Genomic DNA, 16740 nt, shown 5'->3' with positions numbered 1-16740 from the left:
TCAGCCACTGTGCCGTCACGCCTAAACAAACTGCCACCAAAACTGTGTCTGGCACTTATTTCCCGTTGTACCAAAATTCAGCTCCTCTCTTCATGAGTGACTAATGTTATTTCTGAAATGCCGTGTCTGGTCTGCTGGTCAATTAGTGGCCACTTTCCCGTCATGTCTCTGTGCTGAAAAGAAGAGAAGAAATAAAAAAAATCATTACACACGGGTCTTGGTTTGGTGCCAAAATCGTGCCAGTCGTCTCGAATCAACAGCAACCGTTTTCTTCCACTCTCTTAGTCACAGCTGTGGGGAAGATGCAGCTACTGTGAGACTCTGGGGAAGGGTCATTCCAGTCCGGGGCAGGTCCAGGAGCCGTGCCCGCGGGATAGGGAACAGTGAGGAGAGGTCGCAAGGAAAACAAGGGGGGAACACAGCTGTGGAAACTCATCTTTGTTTTGGAAGAGGATGTGTTTTTATATAGAAACAGTATATTTTATAAAGGCTACTTGTATCACTATGCAAAATGTGCTATTGTTTAATTATTTGTTGGCTTCTTATTTCGATCCTCGATAAATCAACATATTGCATGAGGAGGGGCATTCTATGACATCCTATAAATATGTCAAATCAATATGAAGACTGGACAATGTAAAGAGATGATTGACTGTACTTCAATAAAAAATGGCAAAAGATAACAGTGAAATGGGTGTACTGTGAACAAGGCACAATGTTTGCAGAAAAAGGTACATTCAGTTCAGTTCTTGGAGCAGGACTTAATGAACTGCTAGCTCTATCAGATTTATGAGCTGCCGTGGCCAAAGCCTCTGGCCGTGTGCCTGGTCTGTATCAAAGTGATTCCCCTCATGCATGTCTCTTAACACACACAATCTGTAACCGTGATTTATGACCACTTGGTTTTATTCTGTTGTATGATAACGAGTTGCAAGTGTAAGTGCTGACATTGGTTTGTAGCTACAGATTTTTTTTTAATAATAAATGCACAGGGTGAGTGAGTGCTTCGATGGGAAGGTGAATGTATCAAAAAGTGAGGTGCTCTTCAAGGACCCATGCGAGGTCTGAGGCACTACTGTCTTGTTAAGAGTATAGTAATAGTATTATTCATATCAAGTAAAGGTCTCAGCTTGTCTTAAGACTCTGTTATTATTAAACGCTGCTTGCACTTGCCCCATGAGTCACATGTTTTTACCTAAATCACTAAAAACATTTAACATCAAAACAACTTGGAAGCATATTTGCCATCTGTAGGCCCGTGCAAAAGCATTACTGATATAATGGGTGCATAATACATAGGCAGAGACAGATGGGTTATTTTTTTGTACAAGAAGGGTCGAGGAGAGGTTTAAAATAGTTGAGTTTATGTACAAAAGGAGGGCGTGAGCAGATGTGACCCACGTTTGGGCCATGAGCTGGATTTTTACAGCTTGGACCACTGTTTGTTAAGACGAGAACAAAAATATGCACTGTACTTTTATTAGCACTTGCAGTCCTTTTGGGGGGTGGGCGGGTCAAGAGGAGTTTTTTTTTATTTTTTCCAAAAACATTGAGTGTGTCTTGGGCTAGACACTTCATCTGCATTCCCTCAATGTAAATTTATACTGCCCAAAGTTTCTTGATTAGCATTACCCCCCTGATAATTATGAAAATAATAATAATAATAATAATAATAATAATAATAATAATAATAATAATAATAATAATAATAATAATAATAATAGAGAAGAAGAAGAAGAAGAAGAAGAAGAAGAAGAAGAAGAAGAAGAAGAAGAAGAAGAAGAAGAAGAAGAAGAAGAAGAAGAAGAAGAAGAAGAAGAAGAAGAAGAAGAAGGGGAGAATGAGTCAATGCATCTGCAGCGATTTTAATTTTTCTACTTTCTCTTCCACAATACGTCTACGTCATTTGTCTAAAAATGTTGGGAAAGTGCTGGTCAAACCCATATTAAAGAGGAACCACTTTGCAGAAGTCCAGGCTTGACCTGAAGGTGAAAATGTGATTGAGCAACTTAAGCCGTCAGCGCTTGTCTCTGTCCAAAACCCACGGCGTGAATCAGTGGTTTGAGCTCAGGATGTGAAGATGTGTCTGAGCTGACGACAAGCGTCCAAACTCGAAGCATCTCCAAAACATTCCACAACAACCTGCAACCAGGAAGTGCTGCCATGGAAACACAAAGGGTGTGGCCACAGCAGAGATGTTTTTTTTTTTTTTAACAGTGATGAACAACTGTTGCTACTGAGTCAGTTTAAGAGGCAAATTAGATAGATAGCTTATAAAGCCCCAGGGAAATTAAACTGATGTTCAGTAGCAAAAACACATGACAATCATTTCAATCAGGAGCTTGATTTTTTTCAACTTTTGAATGTATTTTACTAATAGAGTTATTTTTTAATTACCTGCTTGGGAGGAATTGGTGACAGCAATAAGAAGATTCTAAAAAATGTTAGATCTTGCTTGGGAACAACACAGAAGTGCATTGTTATATGAACAGTTCAAACAATGGTTTGTAAGTTTGGCTTGTGTTAATTAAGCTGCACTGAAACGTAAATGAAATGTAGTTCTCTTTTACCAATGAGACTAATCTCAATATGATATTGCTAAATGTATGATTGATAAAGTAATTTGCTATAGAATTAAGTTATTTCATAGAAGGATACCAGCACATGTACACTGTGTGTATGTGTAAATGCTGCTTACTTTTCATTTTCTTTGTTGCTTTGTAATTAGCACTACTCCCTTATGGGAATGTATACAGTGCAGAGTTTCAGTCATGTAATATTAAAGGCAATGATCATGAGTGCATGTGATCCATTTTTGCTGGTGTTCTCTGTTGTTGTTTTATTCTTTGTTGTTGTTTTGTTCCTTTGCTACTGTGTCCTTTTTTATCATTGTATTGCATTGGGTTGGGGGTGGGCGCTCATAATCTTCTTGCTTCAGCCCACTCCTTTTGAGTAAAATGCTCAAAAAAACAATTAAACTAAACTAAACTAAACATTGTTACCTACATCTGCTCAGTAGATCTACCAATTACCCTCACAGCCACACAATCTTTGATATTTCAAAACCATAATGGCCTAAATATCTCCCAGACAGTGATCTAAATCCATGACAAAAGCTGCTTATTTCTTCTAAAGTTAAACTTTTTAGACATGACAGTTCGCCCTGATTAAACAGCAAAGCCCAATTCCAGTACAGTCCCTAGAAAATGGCTCCAAGATGTTAGAAGTCCTGGAAGTATGAACTCACCACTTTTCCTTTTTTAAACCACATGTGGCTCTGAACCTAAAGTCTCTTTCTATTAATCATAGTGTAACACCTATCTGCTTTCATCACGTTAATGTTCGAGGTATGCCCCAGTATTGAGTGTGTGTGTGTGTGTGTGTGTGTGTGTGTGTGTGTGTGTGTGTGTGTGTGTGTGTGTGTAAACAGCTCAGGGCAGCTATTCGCCTAAACATGGACAGATTGACTGCATTTAATATGAAAAAAAAAAAAGTGTCACAAATACAGTATGTCTGTTCATTATTGACTAAAGATTTCCAATTGACATATACATCTTAAATTATAGGCTACATCATTTATTGTTTTCTGTAGATCTTGTATAAGATACTGTATGTGAATGAAAGTGTGTAATACTAAGACCCAGGACTTGACTTTAACAGTAGCCAACAGATCTACTAAGATCTACTATCTTACTCTCACTAGACACTTTGAGGTTTTTTTTTTTACACCCAGGTCTGAACATTCGGGTCAATTTAAGACCCAGTTGATTTTTCCTAAATTATTCAAAGCCTCTCTTTGTACCTCCTCCTAAGTTTGACCTCTCAGTCTGGACTGGACAGAGGAGCTGCGTCACTAAAACCAACAACAAACACTGGTCAAGTCCAGAACAGAGACTGACTGAGGCTGCACATGACTGCAAGGCCTTTGGACAAGTACCCCGAGCGTGCAAGGGTGCCTGTCCAGTAACTGCTTAATCTTGCACCATAAAAATAATCTAAATAAAACATCAGTCTTATGGGGAAGGGTGTGTGTGTTCAGGCAAGGATCGCAAATTGTTTAGTTTGACCTTTTAATCAAGTCAGGACAGTTTTGCAAACAGTCTGACAGAGCGAAGAGATGTGAGGATGATCTATTGCTGGGGTCACTGCTTTGAGGTTTAGTATAGCCTAGAGGTGTTGAGCAAAGCTGCCTTTTCTGAAGTATGTTTGACTTGTCCTGAGAGCAAACAGCTGTCAGAAGTGGTCAGTCACTCCAGGACGGTGCAACCCAACAGAGAAACACAGAAGCATTAGAAAACATTAGCATTGAAGCTGCAAACATGACATGTTTCACTCACTTTTGTCTATAATCTCATTTATCACCTATGGACCAGTTCTCTTGGATGTAGAAGGAAGATTTGATCCGTCTTCTTTTATGTAACTGTGAGGCACTTTGAATAACCTTCTGTATGAATTGTACTCTACAAATAAACTTGCCTTACCTTGTAGCTCGCCAAAGACGTCAATAAACCCAATGCATTAATTATATGATGCTGTAAAAAAGGTGTTTTTTGGATTTAGATAGTTAGCTGTTTTTGTGAAGCATTTTCCAGCAACAGTGAGTAAACACTTCAATTGTTTGTTCAGTTTAATAATGTGCTTTATTGGACTTTACGTGGAGTTCATAAGCAGTGCAACGACTGCCCCAGAACAAATAATTTGTGTAATTTCTGTAAAAACATGCAGCCATTTGCAACTCTCCTCTCACAAGAATCAACATTTCAGTGAGTGTTCCCCTTCATAACTCAGCAAATAGACTTTTCAAATAGACTCACTTTCCACAGAGGAACTTACAGGAACTGTCTGCGTACATAGCTGTGAGCTTCACCATTACTCACTCGCTCCCGTCTAGACACAGGACCAGCTCACCTGAGGTCTCACCTCTGAGGAGTGGCTCACCAGGTACCACTGATGACTTCTTATTTGAGTTGGAAACAACACATTTCTAAAGGCTGTTTTGGAGGCTATGAATGATTACGCACTGGTTTAACGTAAAGGAACATATTCATTGAAGACGTGTCTCTGAACGTAGACCCAAACAAGCACCTGAGCAAATAGTATGACGGTTTTTGAATGAAGATGGAAGAGTGATAGCAAAAACATCCTCCGCTTAAATAGTAATACTGCAGGATTGGACATTTTCAGCCGATGCACAAGTTGAACATTAAACTAACATTAAACTAAGCTGCTCCTTAGTGGTTCCTGGCTTCTCTTTGGAACCGAGAAAAGATGGTGAGTGACTGGAAGCTTGATTCAGACATGGGCAGGTGGGGGCTGGGAGATTGTGTAAAACCAGATGATGATACTATGCTGAGTCCTGCTTTATTCACATTTCACACGTGCACGTAAAACACCTGTGGCTTCTCCACTCAGAGCCGTTGAGGCGGTGAAGATACTGTGGTAGATTTTTGTCACGCACTGGCACTGCCCCTGTTAAATGAGATCTGTCCCCATGGCCTCTCAAAACACCTCTATGACATGTTGCATTCATTCATTTTCGTCTGGTGTACCTGGGCCCAGAGATGTCAATACCTTTCTCACTTTTCTACAGCAAATTCACCAGGATCTCTCAACCAGTGGTACTTCAGAGGGAACACATTGTGACACTGCTGGCTGTGACCCAGAGCTTAAGACAGTATGTCGCGATAACAGGAACATAGATTATACTGCAGACGTCACACTTCCAGGCTCTACAACGCTGTTTCCCAGCATAATATTGAGCTCTGCTGCAGAAAACATTAAGGATGGAAGAGGAGTTCCCTATGGTTTTCCACTCCAACCACTAAGTGCATGTTGGAGCGTACTACTGCGAGCCCAGTTACAAGCACGTTAAAACCAAACATATTTTCAATGAAAGAGGGAACAGCTTACTCACTCCGGCCAGGAAATACGGTGTGTCCTTTTCTTATATTATTTACAGGAACAAAGCATGCGGACATTTCAAAACACATCAGCTGTCTTAAATGAATGATGCAGCTTTTCCACTTTGAAGTCAACTCAGAAACAGTCTAATTACGGTATGTGCCCGCCTGCAGCGATGAGCACACGTTGACAATTGTAGGTCTGAGAGTAATATGATGTCATGACACAAACTGCAGTCGTAAAAGTGGAGGATCATCACTGTTGACAAACTGTGCATTTGGTGTTCATGAGAATTGAAAGACTCATGTGATTCCCCCTGGGGCTGCAACGGCAATCTCAAAGCCTCTTCAGTCCTGCCATCAGGGAGAAGATTGTGGAGAAGATCTGTGTGCCTGGTCCAACTGACTGAAAGACAGCTTCATTCACCAGACTGCTAGGAAACTGAACTCCCCCTCTGCAGTCCCCTGTTGTGGTATTGCTCTGTGAAGGCTGAACTAAATCTCGCTTTACATGTGGTAGAATTGATAATAAACAGCGTAATTGAACTCTTTCACTACATACTGGAGTTTTTGCTGCAAGCTTTTCTCATAATTGTGCCTAGTTCATTGATTGATGATTTGTTTCTCTGCCAACCTCCTGTACTACTACTATGGCTGGTGTGAACATTTATCAATCCTGGAGGTTGATAATGTTCCTAAAACTTGAGAAAGCGGGCATCGGGAAGACAAATTCAATGCACCGATGATACAGTAAATTAAATTCCATCACGGCCCATACTGCAGAAATTGTATCATCACATAAACCTTTCATTTTGTCATTCCTAGAGCAAAAATGCAGCATGGATACAGTGTTTGTGCATAAATAAAGCATTGTTTTCTTTATTCCATTCGTTGACATGGGTTTCGATTGAAAGGTTTAGTGTTCAGGTCTCATTAGACTCAGGTATCACGCATGGCTCACAACCAGGGATCAAACATTAGCGTTGCGCAGGCCGTAGATAAAGGGAAATCACTGGCTTGCCAAATAACAAAGTTCCAAAAAATCTAAGCAGTCACCCTATTGAGAGGAACTATTGCTGAACTAAACATTTAAACCTGATGACTAAAGGATTCTTATGTTATGCAGAACGTACATCTTACAGACAATACAGTGTCTAAATATAGTTTCCACTGTTGCAGATGGAGAGAGTTTGTTGTGGAGATCGTTTGTCACTGCTGAGTCCATGTCTGCAAAGCACAGAACGCCCATTGCTCAATAGGTCAGAAATCGCTATGATAAAGCAATTGAAATATACAATTCTCTCATGATTATTTTTGGCAGCCAGTATCAAAAAACACTTTTTGTAGCGGACTTAAAACTATAAAAACAGCCAAGGCACATCACTGCTGTATTATTCCTCATCTTACAAGTCACTGTCTCATAAGGGACTAGTTTCTCCACTTTCTCTTCCCAAAGTTATGATGTCATTCTAAGTAACTTGCGAAATGGCTGATATGCAGCATTGCAACTTCTTGTCTTTAAAATGTGGGATAAAGTAGTTATTTAACATTGTGTGAATTTAACTTGACTATAAAATCATGCTGTTTTCCTCTGTGAAAATGGGCAGCACTATTAACAAGTAGAAGTTGTAGAACAAAGAATAGTAGAGGTAGTAAAAGTTACAGTACATGGTACATGCAGAAGTACTCCCATCACTGGAGGGCAGATAGTAGCTTCAACAGTATTTGAAGTAGTATTTTGTTATCTAATAATGGTAAACCTTAGGCAAGTCTATGTAGGTAAATGGGCAGTGTCACAGTGGCTAGCACTCTGGCGTCAGAGCAAATATAGGTCACTCACTGGTTACGACAGATAAACGCCAGCTCAGAGTCAAAGATCACAGCCAGGTTCTTCACCTGTGAGGAAGGATTCATAGACAGTGACTGTAGTTTGGGTAAAAGTCTCTCTCTCTGGGCCTCAGGGCCAATGATTAACATTTCAGTTTTGTCCTGATTAAGCTGGAGAAAGTTTTCTGCCATCCAGAATTTGATATGTATCTCATGTGTCATGACGTAACCAAGAGGGAGCATATACAGAAAAGCACTGGGCCTAAAATTGAACCCTGGGGCACACCACATGTAATTCCATGGACCTCAGAGGAGCAGGTATCTCTACACTTACCATGTACGTCCTGTCTGTGAGGTAGGAAGTAAACCATTTGTGTACAGCACCGGAGAGGCCGATGTGTTTTAAACGAGTTAAAAGAATAGTGTGGTCGACTGTAACAAAGGCAGCGCTCAGATCCAGAAGAACCAACACTGTGACCTTCTGTGAGTCATAATTTAATCTAAGGTCATTTAAAATCTTTAAGAGGGTGGTCTCGGTGCTGTGGTTTAACCTAAAGCCGGACTGGAATTTCTCAACTAAAACATATACAATAGGGTCTCTTAAGACTCTTCTGGAAAAGTGCTGCAGACTTTCCTTATGTAAATGTAAAAAAGTTGTGTCTGAAGATTACATTACTGTAAAAACTTTTACTTAAGAACATGTTATGTAATGATAATTTGCACAAATATATGTAAATCTTAAGCAGCTTCCCATCTTGTGTGTGGTGCCTATTTGATTATTGACTATAAAAACACAGGTCCAGACGGTCAGTCCCTGAAGACCAGACGAGGGAAAACAGCGGCTCTTTTTGTGGTCGAGGTTTAGTTTTGGTCAGACTTCCTCCTCAAACACACGCCCAGGATTCTGCTGCCGTGGAAACTATGCGGACAGTGACATCATCAAACAGAGTCCACCAAAATGAGCATTACAGAGAGGAAATGTACCGCCGGGCAACATCACAACTCCACATGCACCGGTTACCGTCATTCAAAACCAGGACCAGAGCCTGCACAAATAGTTTTATATTGTTGTAATGGTAAAAGGATTGAATCTGTCGGGAAGTTGCAAAACACACTTGCTCTTATTTATGCATGAGACTAGACATACATGGTCCTGCTTTGTGATACAGCAGATTTACCAAAGTACAGGCTTCCAAGCACCAAGTCACCATCTTGGCTTGAGGTAATGTGTCCAGTATGCAGTCAGCCCACTCTTCAATGCTGCTGGGAAACCTGTCAGGAGGAGCAGGGACCCCTTTCTAGATCTTGAGCTAGTTTGGAGGATCAGCCTATTGTACATGTTTTATGAAAGCAGTATGGAGCCACATATTGTAACAAGTCTCAGTGGCTTGTGTTTGATTACAAAATAAATCAGCAACTAGTGCATTATCTACACCAGTGGTTCTCGACTGATATGATCTTTACCTCAGAGCAGTGACCCAAATGAAAATATTTTTTGTAACGCATGAAATACTGTTAAAATACTGTATTTTCATACAGATTATTGATTTAAAGGCCCTGTACCTGTTTTTTGGTTTACAATCAATAATAGCGGTGTGAGTAAATCAAATTAGTAGTGTGCAAACTTTAGATTAGATTACATTAGATTAGATTACATTACATTAGATTAGATTAAACTTTATTGTCTCTTGCGGGAAATTTGTCTTGGGTTCACAACTCATTCTTAACTTCCAAATTCTTCCCAGGGATGAATTTATAAGCACTTTTTCACAATTTGCAGGATCACTTCTCACAATCACTGTCACAGAAATGCTTACAAACTAGCCTGCAAATTCACAAAATTGATGCTATATAATTGATGCTGTTCAACTAAAATCATCGTCAAAAGAACTTGGCACCACTTTAAGAGACGCGGGTGTTTTTTCAGTCACTAAATGTTGGTAAATGTTGGAATGCTTCCCATGGAAAAGGCTCACGACCCACTGAAAATGTCCTGCAACCCACTGTTGTGTCCCGACCCACTAGTTGAGAACCACTGATCAATACAACTGGGGGACAGATGAGAAAAAGCTGCACAGTATTTCCTTGAATGGAACATTTGTTTGCCCATATACACAACATTACAAGACAATGTTCAATAATAAAATAAGAGTAATGGAAACATTAGTTTTACTATAACAAAATTCAACTGCATGAGCTTTATTCGGATCCAATGCTTTGCCGTCATGTAATATTGCTTTCCATAAATGATAATAATAATAAACACGTGGTCCCTGCAAACCCTTTGTCTGTTTGTCCGTTATCATATCCCACCTCTCTGTCACTGTCTGCTCCACATCCTCAGTCACGTCAAACAAACACTGATTGGAGAGGTATTTCTTATCAGTGCCTTTGGAGATTAATGCTTCTGGTAAATTCTAGTGTTTTCTTGTAGTTTAGGCTCAGATTGGAAGCATATGGTACAATTGCACAAGACGCAGAAAGGAAGCCAAGCACAGACATAATTACAGTGGGCTCTGTCTTACCCCTCTATTTATTCCTATGTTATTATGTTAAAGTCTGATGAAACAGTGCAATTTTCTTTTGTTATTCTTCTAAAAATCTATTATCAGGCTTATGTAGAGGCCCCACCTTTCTGTATCATGAGCAATGAATGAAACTTATCACAATCCTGCAGTTTTGAAAGAAACAAATTGGGTCTTATGGAAGCTTATGTTGCCATGTTTCAAAACGTGTTAATGTATTCTTTCTATTTTTAATGTATACACTTATGGTAATCAAACTTCCTGAAAAAGGCTGTTCTGTTAGCCAATGCAGCCACGTCTTTATAAATATTAAATCAACTAGTCAGTCAACCGTCAGTTAAGCCAATAGAGACCGAAAAGCCTTGCATCATTTTAATTTTCAGGCCTAAGAACTATTTGAACCAACTGCGTAAGGACTGGCATTTCTCTCCTTGTGTGGAGCTTGACCGCTGCGGCTTCCCAACAGAACCGCACTCTTTTGCACATGCCTGAAAACAAATGGGGACTTAGTCAGAGTTTCCTTTTCCCAGGGATCAGCACTTTACGGCACAGAGCACAAGCAGTCCCTCTCATCCCCTCCACTGCTGTCGATACAAGCCAAAATCTGTGGACCAATGTGGCTCACCTAAGAAAGGGAAAGAACGGTCTATAAGAGAGCAAAGTATGGACATATTCACTCATGATAAATCTCGTAAAAACAAGTAAATACTGCAGGTTGTGCGTGATGATCTATTGACTGAGCAGAAAAGGCTCAAGCACCGAAACTCTTGCCAACAATGTAGTAATAGTTGATCAAGTTATAGCCATCGCAGTCCTGGGATTGACGGGGGAGCGGCTGCCAGTCTGCACCATCGGCCCATCAGCAATTACTCACCCACACTTTTATTCTGAAGTGTCTTGTGACTCTTGTCCAAGAACACAACAACAGAGTACCCCTGTCAAAAAGCTGGATTTGAACCGTCGACCTTTAGATCTGTGGACAAATGAAGCCCTAAACTTACAGAATCTGGCATTGCTTCTGAGATGAAGCATGGTCAAGGTGGTGCTGATGCAAACACGATATCAACAGCTGGCAGAGATTCAGTGGGAGACTTTTGTTAACCGAAAAGTCTGAGTGAGTGGAATGAAATAATAATGCAGCGACTACAAAAGCTCAGTGAAGACTTACAGTTAGCATTTATACTGTCACTTAAATAATTCAAACCAGGGAACATATAATGTGGCATAAAAGTGGTTATTAAAGTGGTACAGGGTGATAGCACTGGCAAGCTTTCAGTTAATATTTCAAAAATGACATGACATCAAGGAGAAAATAACAGAATGTACTGTATTCTGAAGTGAAATGGGAGAACCTTTGACAGTAGCAGGCACCATTTTTCACTTGATGTAAACACAGATGCAGTAGACACCAGTGCGCTCCCTCCCTGTGCTCTGAGCCGGACCCTCTCCTGTTTATGATTTGGCTCAAGAGATTTAAAAGGTGAAAGTGGTAGGTCAGACCAGGGTTAAGGGACGTCGCTCAGCTGCACTGTCTTTGCTTTAAAGCCAAACAGGTCACAGGACATTTTATTCATTTGAATTAGAGATAATTTCATATTTCTGGGTTAGACTCATGTCTTTGAATCCAGTTTAGTCCAGTTTGCATCTATTTAAGACCCTTTTTCTAGGCCCGTCTTTCTTTACATCACACACCCTCAAATATTTGACCATTTATATGCAGCCAGTGTTGCATTCAGCCCCATTTCCTGAATTTAGGTTATTTCTTTACCATAAGGTTTGTGGGTTGGGCCGCCACCCAAGACGTCCTGAGGGAGGCCGATTCATTTCACTTATTTCAACACGTAAAATCATACAGATCCAGCTGCCCAAAGATTTGTTCAAGACCAAAAGGAAAACAGATGAAGTAACATAATGCTAAACTTCTAACAGGATTTGCTTTGTCACTGTTAACTGGGACTTTCATGAAGAAGAAAAGAGAGAGAGAGACTGCAATCTACAAAAAGTGAAAGCAGCTTCCTGTAAAACAATGTGATAGTTGCAGGAAACATTTTGAATAAGGTATTGTTGATATTGGTTTATGCAAACACATCTTTGATCTGGGTTCCAGAGCCAGAATAGTCTCCATTATGAACTCGTTCTCATTGGTCTCTATGATTTTAGTTTAAGTGTGTTTATTTTAGCAACAAAACAAAAAGAACAAGACAAATGCCCAATGATGTTTTAGTATTTTACCCATGTAAGTTTTCTTTTGTGCCTCAAGGCCATTGACAGTCCATCCATCCATTCAAGATATACCGTTAATGCATACTATACACTGCTCTAGCGCCCCCTTGTGGCTTATCTATTACCTAGAAATTTATAGATGTTAACTTTTTTTTCTATCAAAAGTGAGTAAAAGTAAATCTCCTCAGAGCTAGTCCGAAAAGTGCACAGGAGGTAATAGAGGGGCTTAATTACATTCAGTGATGCTTTCTCAAACTATTCTTCACAAGAGAAGTGCTCCCTTAAATTATGATATATCGATATCCATATTTATGATAACCATGTTCAAATGAATCAGACAGATATTTTTTACATACATTTATTTTATATAAAAGAAAAAAAACATTTGTTTTATTCACACACACAAGGTCCTCACTGAAACACTACAGTATCCAACATGGCGGCCAGGCACTGTACAATGTTGGAGGTCATTAAAACATCTACGTGCTCCTCTAGGTGCCTCTTGGGATCCTGTGAGAAATGAAAGGACATTATTGTAGGTAGATTACGAAACTATATGAACAGTAAGACAGTAAGGCTGCACTCAAATGTCTATTGTTACCTGTTTGCCAACGTTCTTGATGGCCAGTTGTTCTGGGGTCATTTTGTCTTCTTCTTCCACAGCCTAGAAAAGAAAAGATTTTCATCAATGACGCTTTTTGTGGAAAAAGCTTCTATGACATGATTGTTGTAAGTGTATTGTCCATGTTAGAATATGTTAAAGCTGGGGTAACTGATTTATTTTCTCGTGGAGGAGTAAATTAGTATCAACATGTTTACAGTGGACATGGTTCATTTCTATCGGGGTCTGTCCTGATTCACTTCACCGTTTCAAAAATCTGTACAATTATTCCATGAACAGCTCGAACTGAGCTGGGGAACAGTTTATGCTCAACTACCTCCGACCTTCAGAGCTTGAACATGATTGGAAATGGGTAGTGAGGCTATATTAAACAATTAATCAACATGAAAAGGACTCTCTCGCTCTACCTTGTTGTAATTCTTGGCGAGCTCCAACATTTCTTTGACGATGGTCTCGTTGAGTTTACAGTGCTCACTGTAGTCCTGCAGAGTCAGGCCCTCCATCCAGCTTTTCTTGTGAAGATTCAACAGCATCTAGAAAATTAAAGTTATAATATAATCAATACAAATTAAACACTTTAACAAAGCTATATATTTCCTAAACATACCTTTTGCTCCAGCTCGTTTTTCCTGTAGTTGATGGTGATGGAGTAGTAGTGTCTGTTGAGGCCATGAATTAAAGCCTAAAAACAAAATAAACAACTTTATTAAATGAATGATTTCAATAAATAAACCAGGCAGTTTTATTTTTGAATCCACATATGATTTTGTAAATATTTATTCATTAAAAATCTGTAAACTGAGGCAATACATGAAACTAATTTGAACTTTAAAAGGCTAATAATTACGTTATTGGCAGTAAAAAGGCATTACACGAAATGTATTATTAATTGTATTTTAAAGAAATGGGGTGCGAGTTATTTAGGATATTTGTACATTGGACATTGATTGTAGACAAAAGTTCTTAAGCTGATTGAGGAATTGGTACGTTTTGAGTTTACACGGATTATACAAATGTACATGTCAGGAAAAAAATAACAAAAAGAAAATGGACATTATCTGCACGCATAATATATAATTACCTGGATAGAAGGTTTGTTCAGATGCCCCAGATTTGATGTGGTCTGTCGAGGTTCATGGCCAAGCACCATCATGTTGGCATTGATCAATCTGAAGGCATCAATAACAACCTAAAAACATTTAAAATCCCCAATCAGTTAATTTCATCTTTACTAAACCATAACATAGCGAGACAAGGCTTACTTTTCCTTTGACGCTCTGGATGGGATCGACGACCACAGCCACGGCTCGCTCCGACAGCGCCTCAAAGCTCTGTTGCGTGTTTATATCGACCCCTGAGAGCCAACAGCCAAACCCAGGGTGACTGTGGTACCAGCCCACCACCATCTCAGGCCTGGACACATAAATCAGTGTTAAAACCAGCTTTTTCAGATACAGTACAAATAATGTGTGTATCTTTACCTGCCAGTCTGCTTCAGCATGTCCAACATCTTGGCTTGAAACACCGGATCTACGGCCTCCACACTAACACCCTGTAATGGAAATAATATTTAGTCAGAAACAGTTAGCACAAGAACTGGAATCAAGGAAGTATGCAGAAAATAAACACAAGGACATACCGTTCCTGACTGTGGCATGGCAAAAACATCTATCACTCGCACGGTGTAATCATCTACAAACTCTCCCAACATCAGCCCCATGACTTCCATTGGTACACCAGCTCTGCCGTGCTTCAGCATCTACACAGGCAGTCAGAAAGGTAAATATGACTCAGTACAGATTATGTTTTGGGTGAAGTGCATTTAAGGTGGGTTCATTACCTTGAGCAGGGCCAAAGAGGAGATGTACACCTGCTCAGCTGTGTCAACTGCAGGAGCATCTGTCGGAGGGCCCTGGAAAAACATCACAATACAATTTATTCATCCTGTCATCTTGAAAAAGGTTAGGTAATAATTAGCTTTTAATAGTATTTTTTTCTTTTTTTTAAATAAAGAAAATAACGAGTTACCTGTCCCAGCCCAGGCATCCCTCCTCCAAGCCTCAACAGACGGTCCATTATGCAGACTAACAAAAACAAGAAGTAGGAATGATTTTCTATATGTTTGGCATCTTTGTTATGTCGTTATAGAGTTCAGGAAATTTCACGGTTACCATGGAGATCCACCATTTTTGCACCTGTTAGCATACATTTCCATTGACTAACATTAGCTAAAAACAGTATAAAAAGTGGACATTAGCCATGAAACAACTCCGTAAGCTGCTGAGTTACTACTGGTAAATACATCTAACACACTGTGATGTCCACGTGCTTTAATGTGAACAATTACTCCAGTATTTAAACTTTTAAAATCTCCATTAGTTTACAATTGCTGCTAATTCGATCATGCTTAGCAATATGACATCACATTCCCGAACTCTGTGTCAATATAATGTCAACAAGCATAATACTGGTAGCTGCATACTAACTTTTTCTGTACAGACATAGCATAAAAAGCAACCCGTAAATAATAGACCAGAAGAGGTGCTCAAATATCAGGCAAACAAACATAACTATTCAATAGGTTTTGATTGAAAAGGTTTCAGTACTTTACTTGTCTATTCAGAACGAGTCAGAATAGACATTATAACATTAAAAATGAAGACTTGAATGCTATACTTTGTCAACTGGGGAAAGAAAAGCAGTGCGCATTGATTAATTGTAGCGTCTTTACAAAAATGACAAAACGCTTTTTGCTAGTTGAATGCTAACGTAGCCACAGTCATCCAGCCCTGTAATCAGAATAATTATGTCTCTCAAAAGCAGCTGCTGCATCTGAAAGTAATATATTTATCGTAAGAGATGATCGTAAGGAAAAATTAACTTACATCTTAGGTTTTCACCGTAGAAATTCCAATTCTTGTGGCCGACTGAAAAATTCAAGCTACAATGAATCAGCCAGAAATGTATTTTCAGAAAGCGCTTCCGTCGCAACGTGATGACGTATTTCTGATTTTGAGGCGCTGACAAAAACGCGCCACCAGGGGGCGCAACACAATCACAAAATACCACTAACATTTTAGCTCCCTGGAAAACACACATAAGGCCCATTACCAGCTAAGTAGACAACTCTAATGCTCGTAGATCATAGATGGATTAACAAACCTTTCAGACATGTTGTTTGTAAGATAAGATAAAACTCTACTAATCACACAGTGGATAAATTCACTTGTGTGTATGTTTTAAAGTTGTGTGTGTTTTTGATGGGTTAATATGTAATAGTAGTTGGAGTAAATAATAATAATGATTTAAAAAAAAAAAAAAAAAACGTTGACATTATTTCATTTCACCAAAAATGTTTTACTTTTTGTTTGTGGTTCTCTTTGTCATATATCTGCAGTTCTTCCCAGTAGGTATTTTAACCCTAATTAGTCTTCCTGTGTTTCAAAAGATCAAAGAATATCTATCTACAACTAGGGATAAAAAACTGCTGTGATGATTGCATGCTTTCTCATATTTCACCATCCGAGGCATTTCATTATTCCCAGAAGGACTACAAATCGGCGCCAAACCAGAGCAGCAAGGGGCCAGTGAAAAGGATTGGTGATTGGTTTGTGTCCTGAAGTCAGAAAGTAGCCACCCGTCC

At 39.4% G+C, this 16740-nt stretch overlaps 1 protein-coding gene across 1 annotated transcript; it reads right to left on the bottom strand.

The window, feature by feature from the left end:
- Window positions 1-12829: 12829 nt before the first annotated feature.
- psmd14 (proteasome 26S subunit, non-ATPase 14) lies at window positions 12830-16065 on the bottom strand. The gene is made up of 11 exons (XM_079555191.1): window positions 15983-16065; window positions 15126-15181; window positions 14938-15009; window positions 14737-14856; window positions 14579-14649; window positions 14360-14510; window positions 14179-14286; window positions 13705-13779; window positions 13505-13630; window positions 13077-13139; window positions 12830-12985 (listed from the first exon to the last, which is right to left on the bottom strand). Exons 2-11 carry the CDS (start codon window positions 15171-15173, stop codon window positions 12887-12889), a joined length of 933 nt encoding a protein of 310 aa, XP_079411317.1. The 5' UTR covers window positions 15174-15181; window positions 15983-16065; the 3' UTR covers window positions 12830-12886.
- Between the last annotated feature and the right edge of the window lie 675 nt (window positions 16066-16740).

Source organism: Gobius niger, assembly GCF_951799975.1.
Source record: "Gobius niger genome assembly, chromosome: 4".
Classification (NCBI taxonomy): domain Eukaryota; kingdom Metazoa; phylum Chordata; class Actinopteri; order Gobiiformes; family Gobiidae; genus Gobius; species Gobius niger.
The sequence above is the reverse complement of the archived record's forward strand: the minus strand, read 5'-3'. Positions and strand labels throughout refer to the sequence as shown.

Excerpts from the sequence above, each read along its gene's own strand:
- psmd14 (XM_079555191.1), bottom strand. The coding sequence starts at position 15,173 with ATGGACCGTCTGTTGAGGCTTGGAGGAGGGATGCCTGGGCTGGGACAG. Across the intron at positions 14,650-14,736 it reads CCATGCCACAGTCAGGAACG|GGTGTTAGTGTGGAGGCCGT; the intron begins GTATGTCCTTGT and ends TTTCCATTACAG. Across the intron at positions 13,631-13,704 it reads AAAACGAGCTGGAGCAAAAG|ATGCTGTTGAATCTTCACAA; the intron begins GTATGTTTAGGA and ends TTAATTTTCTAG.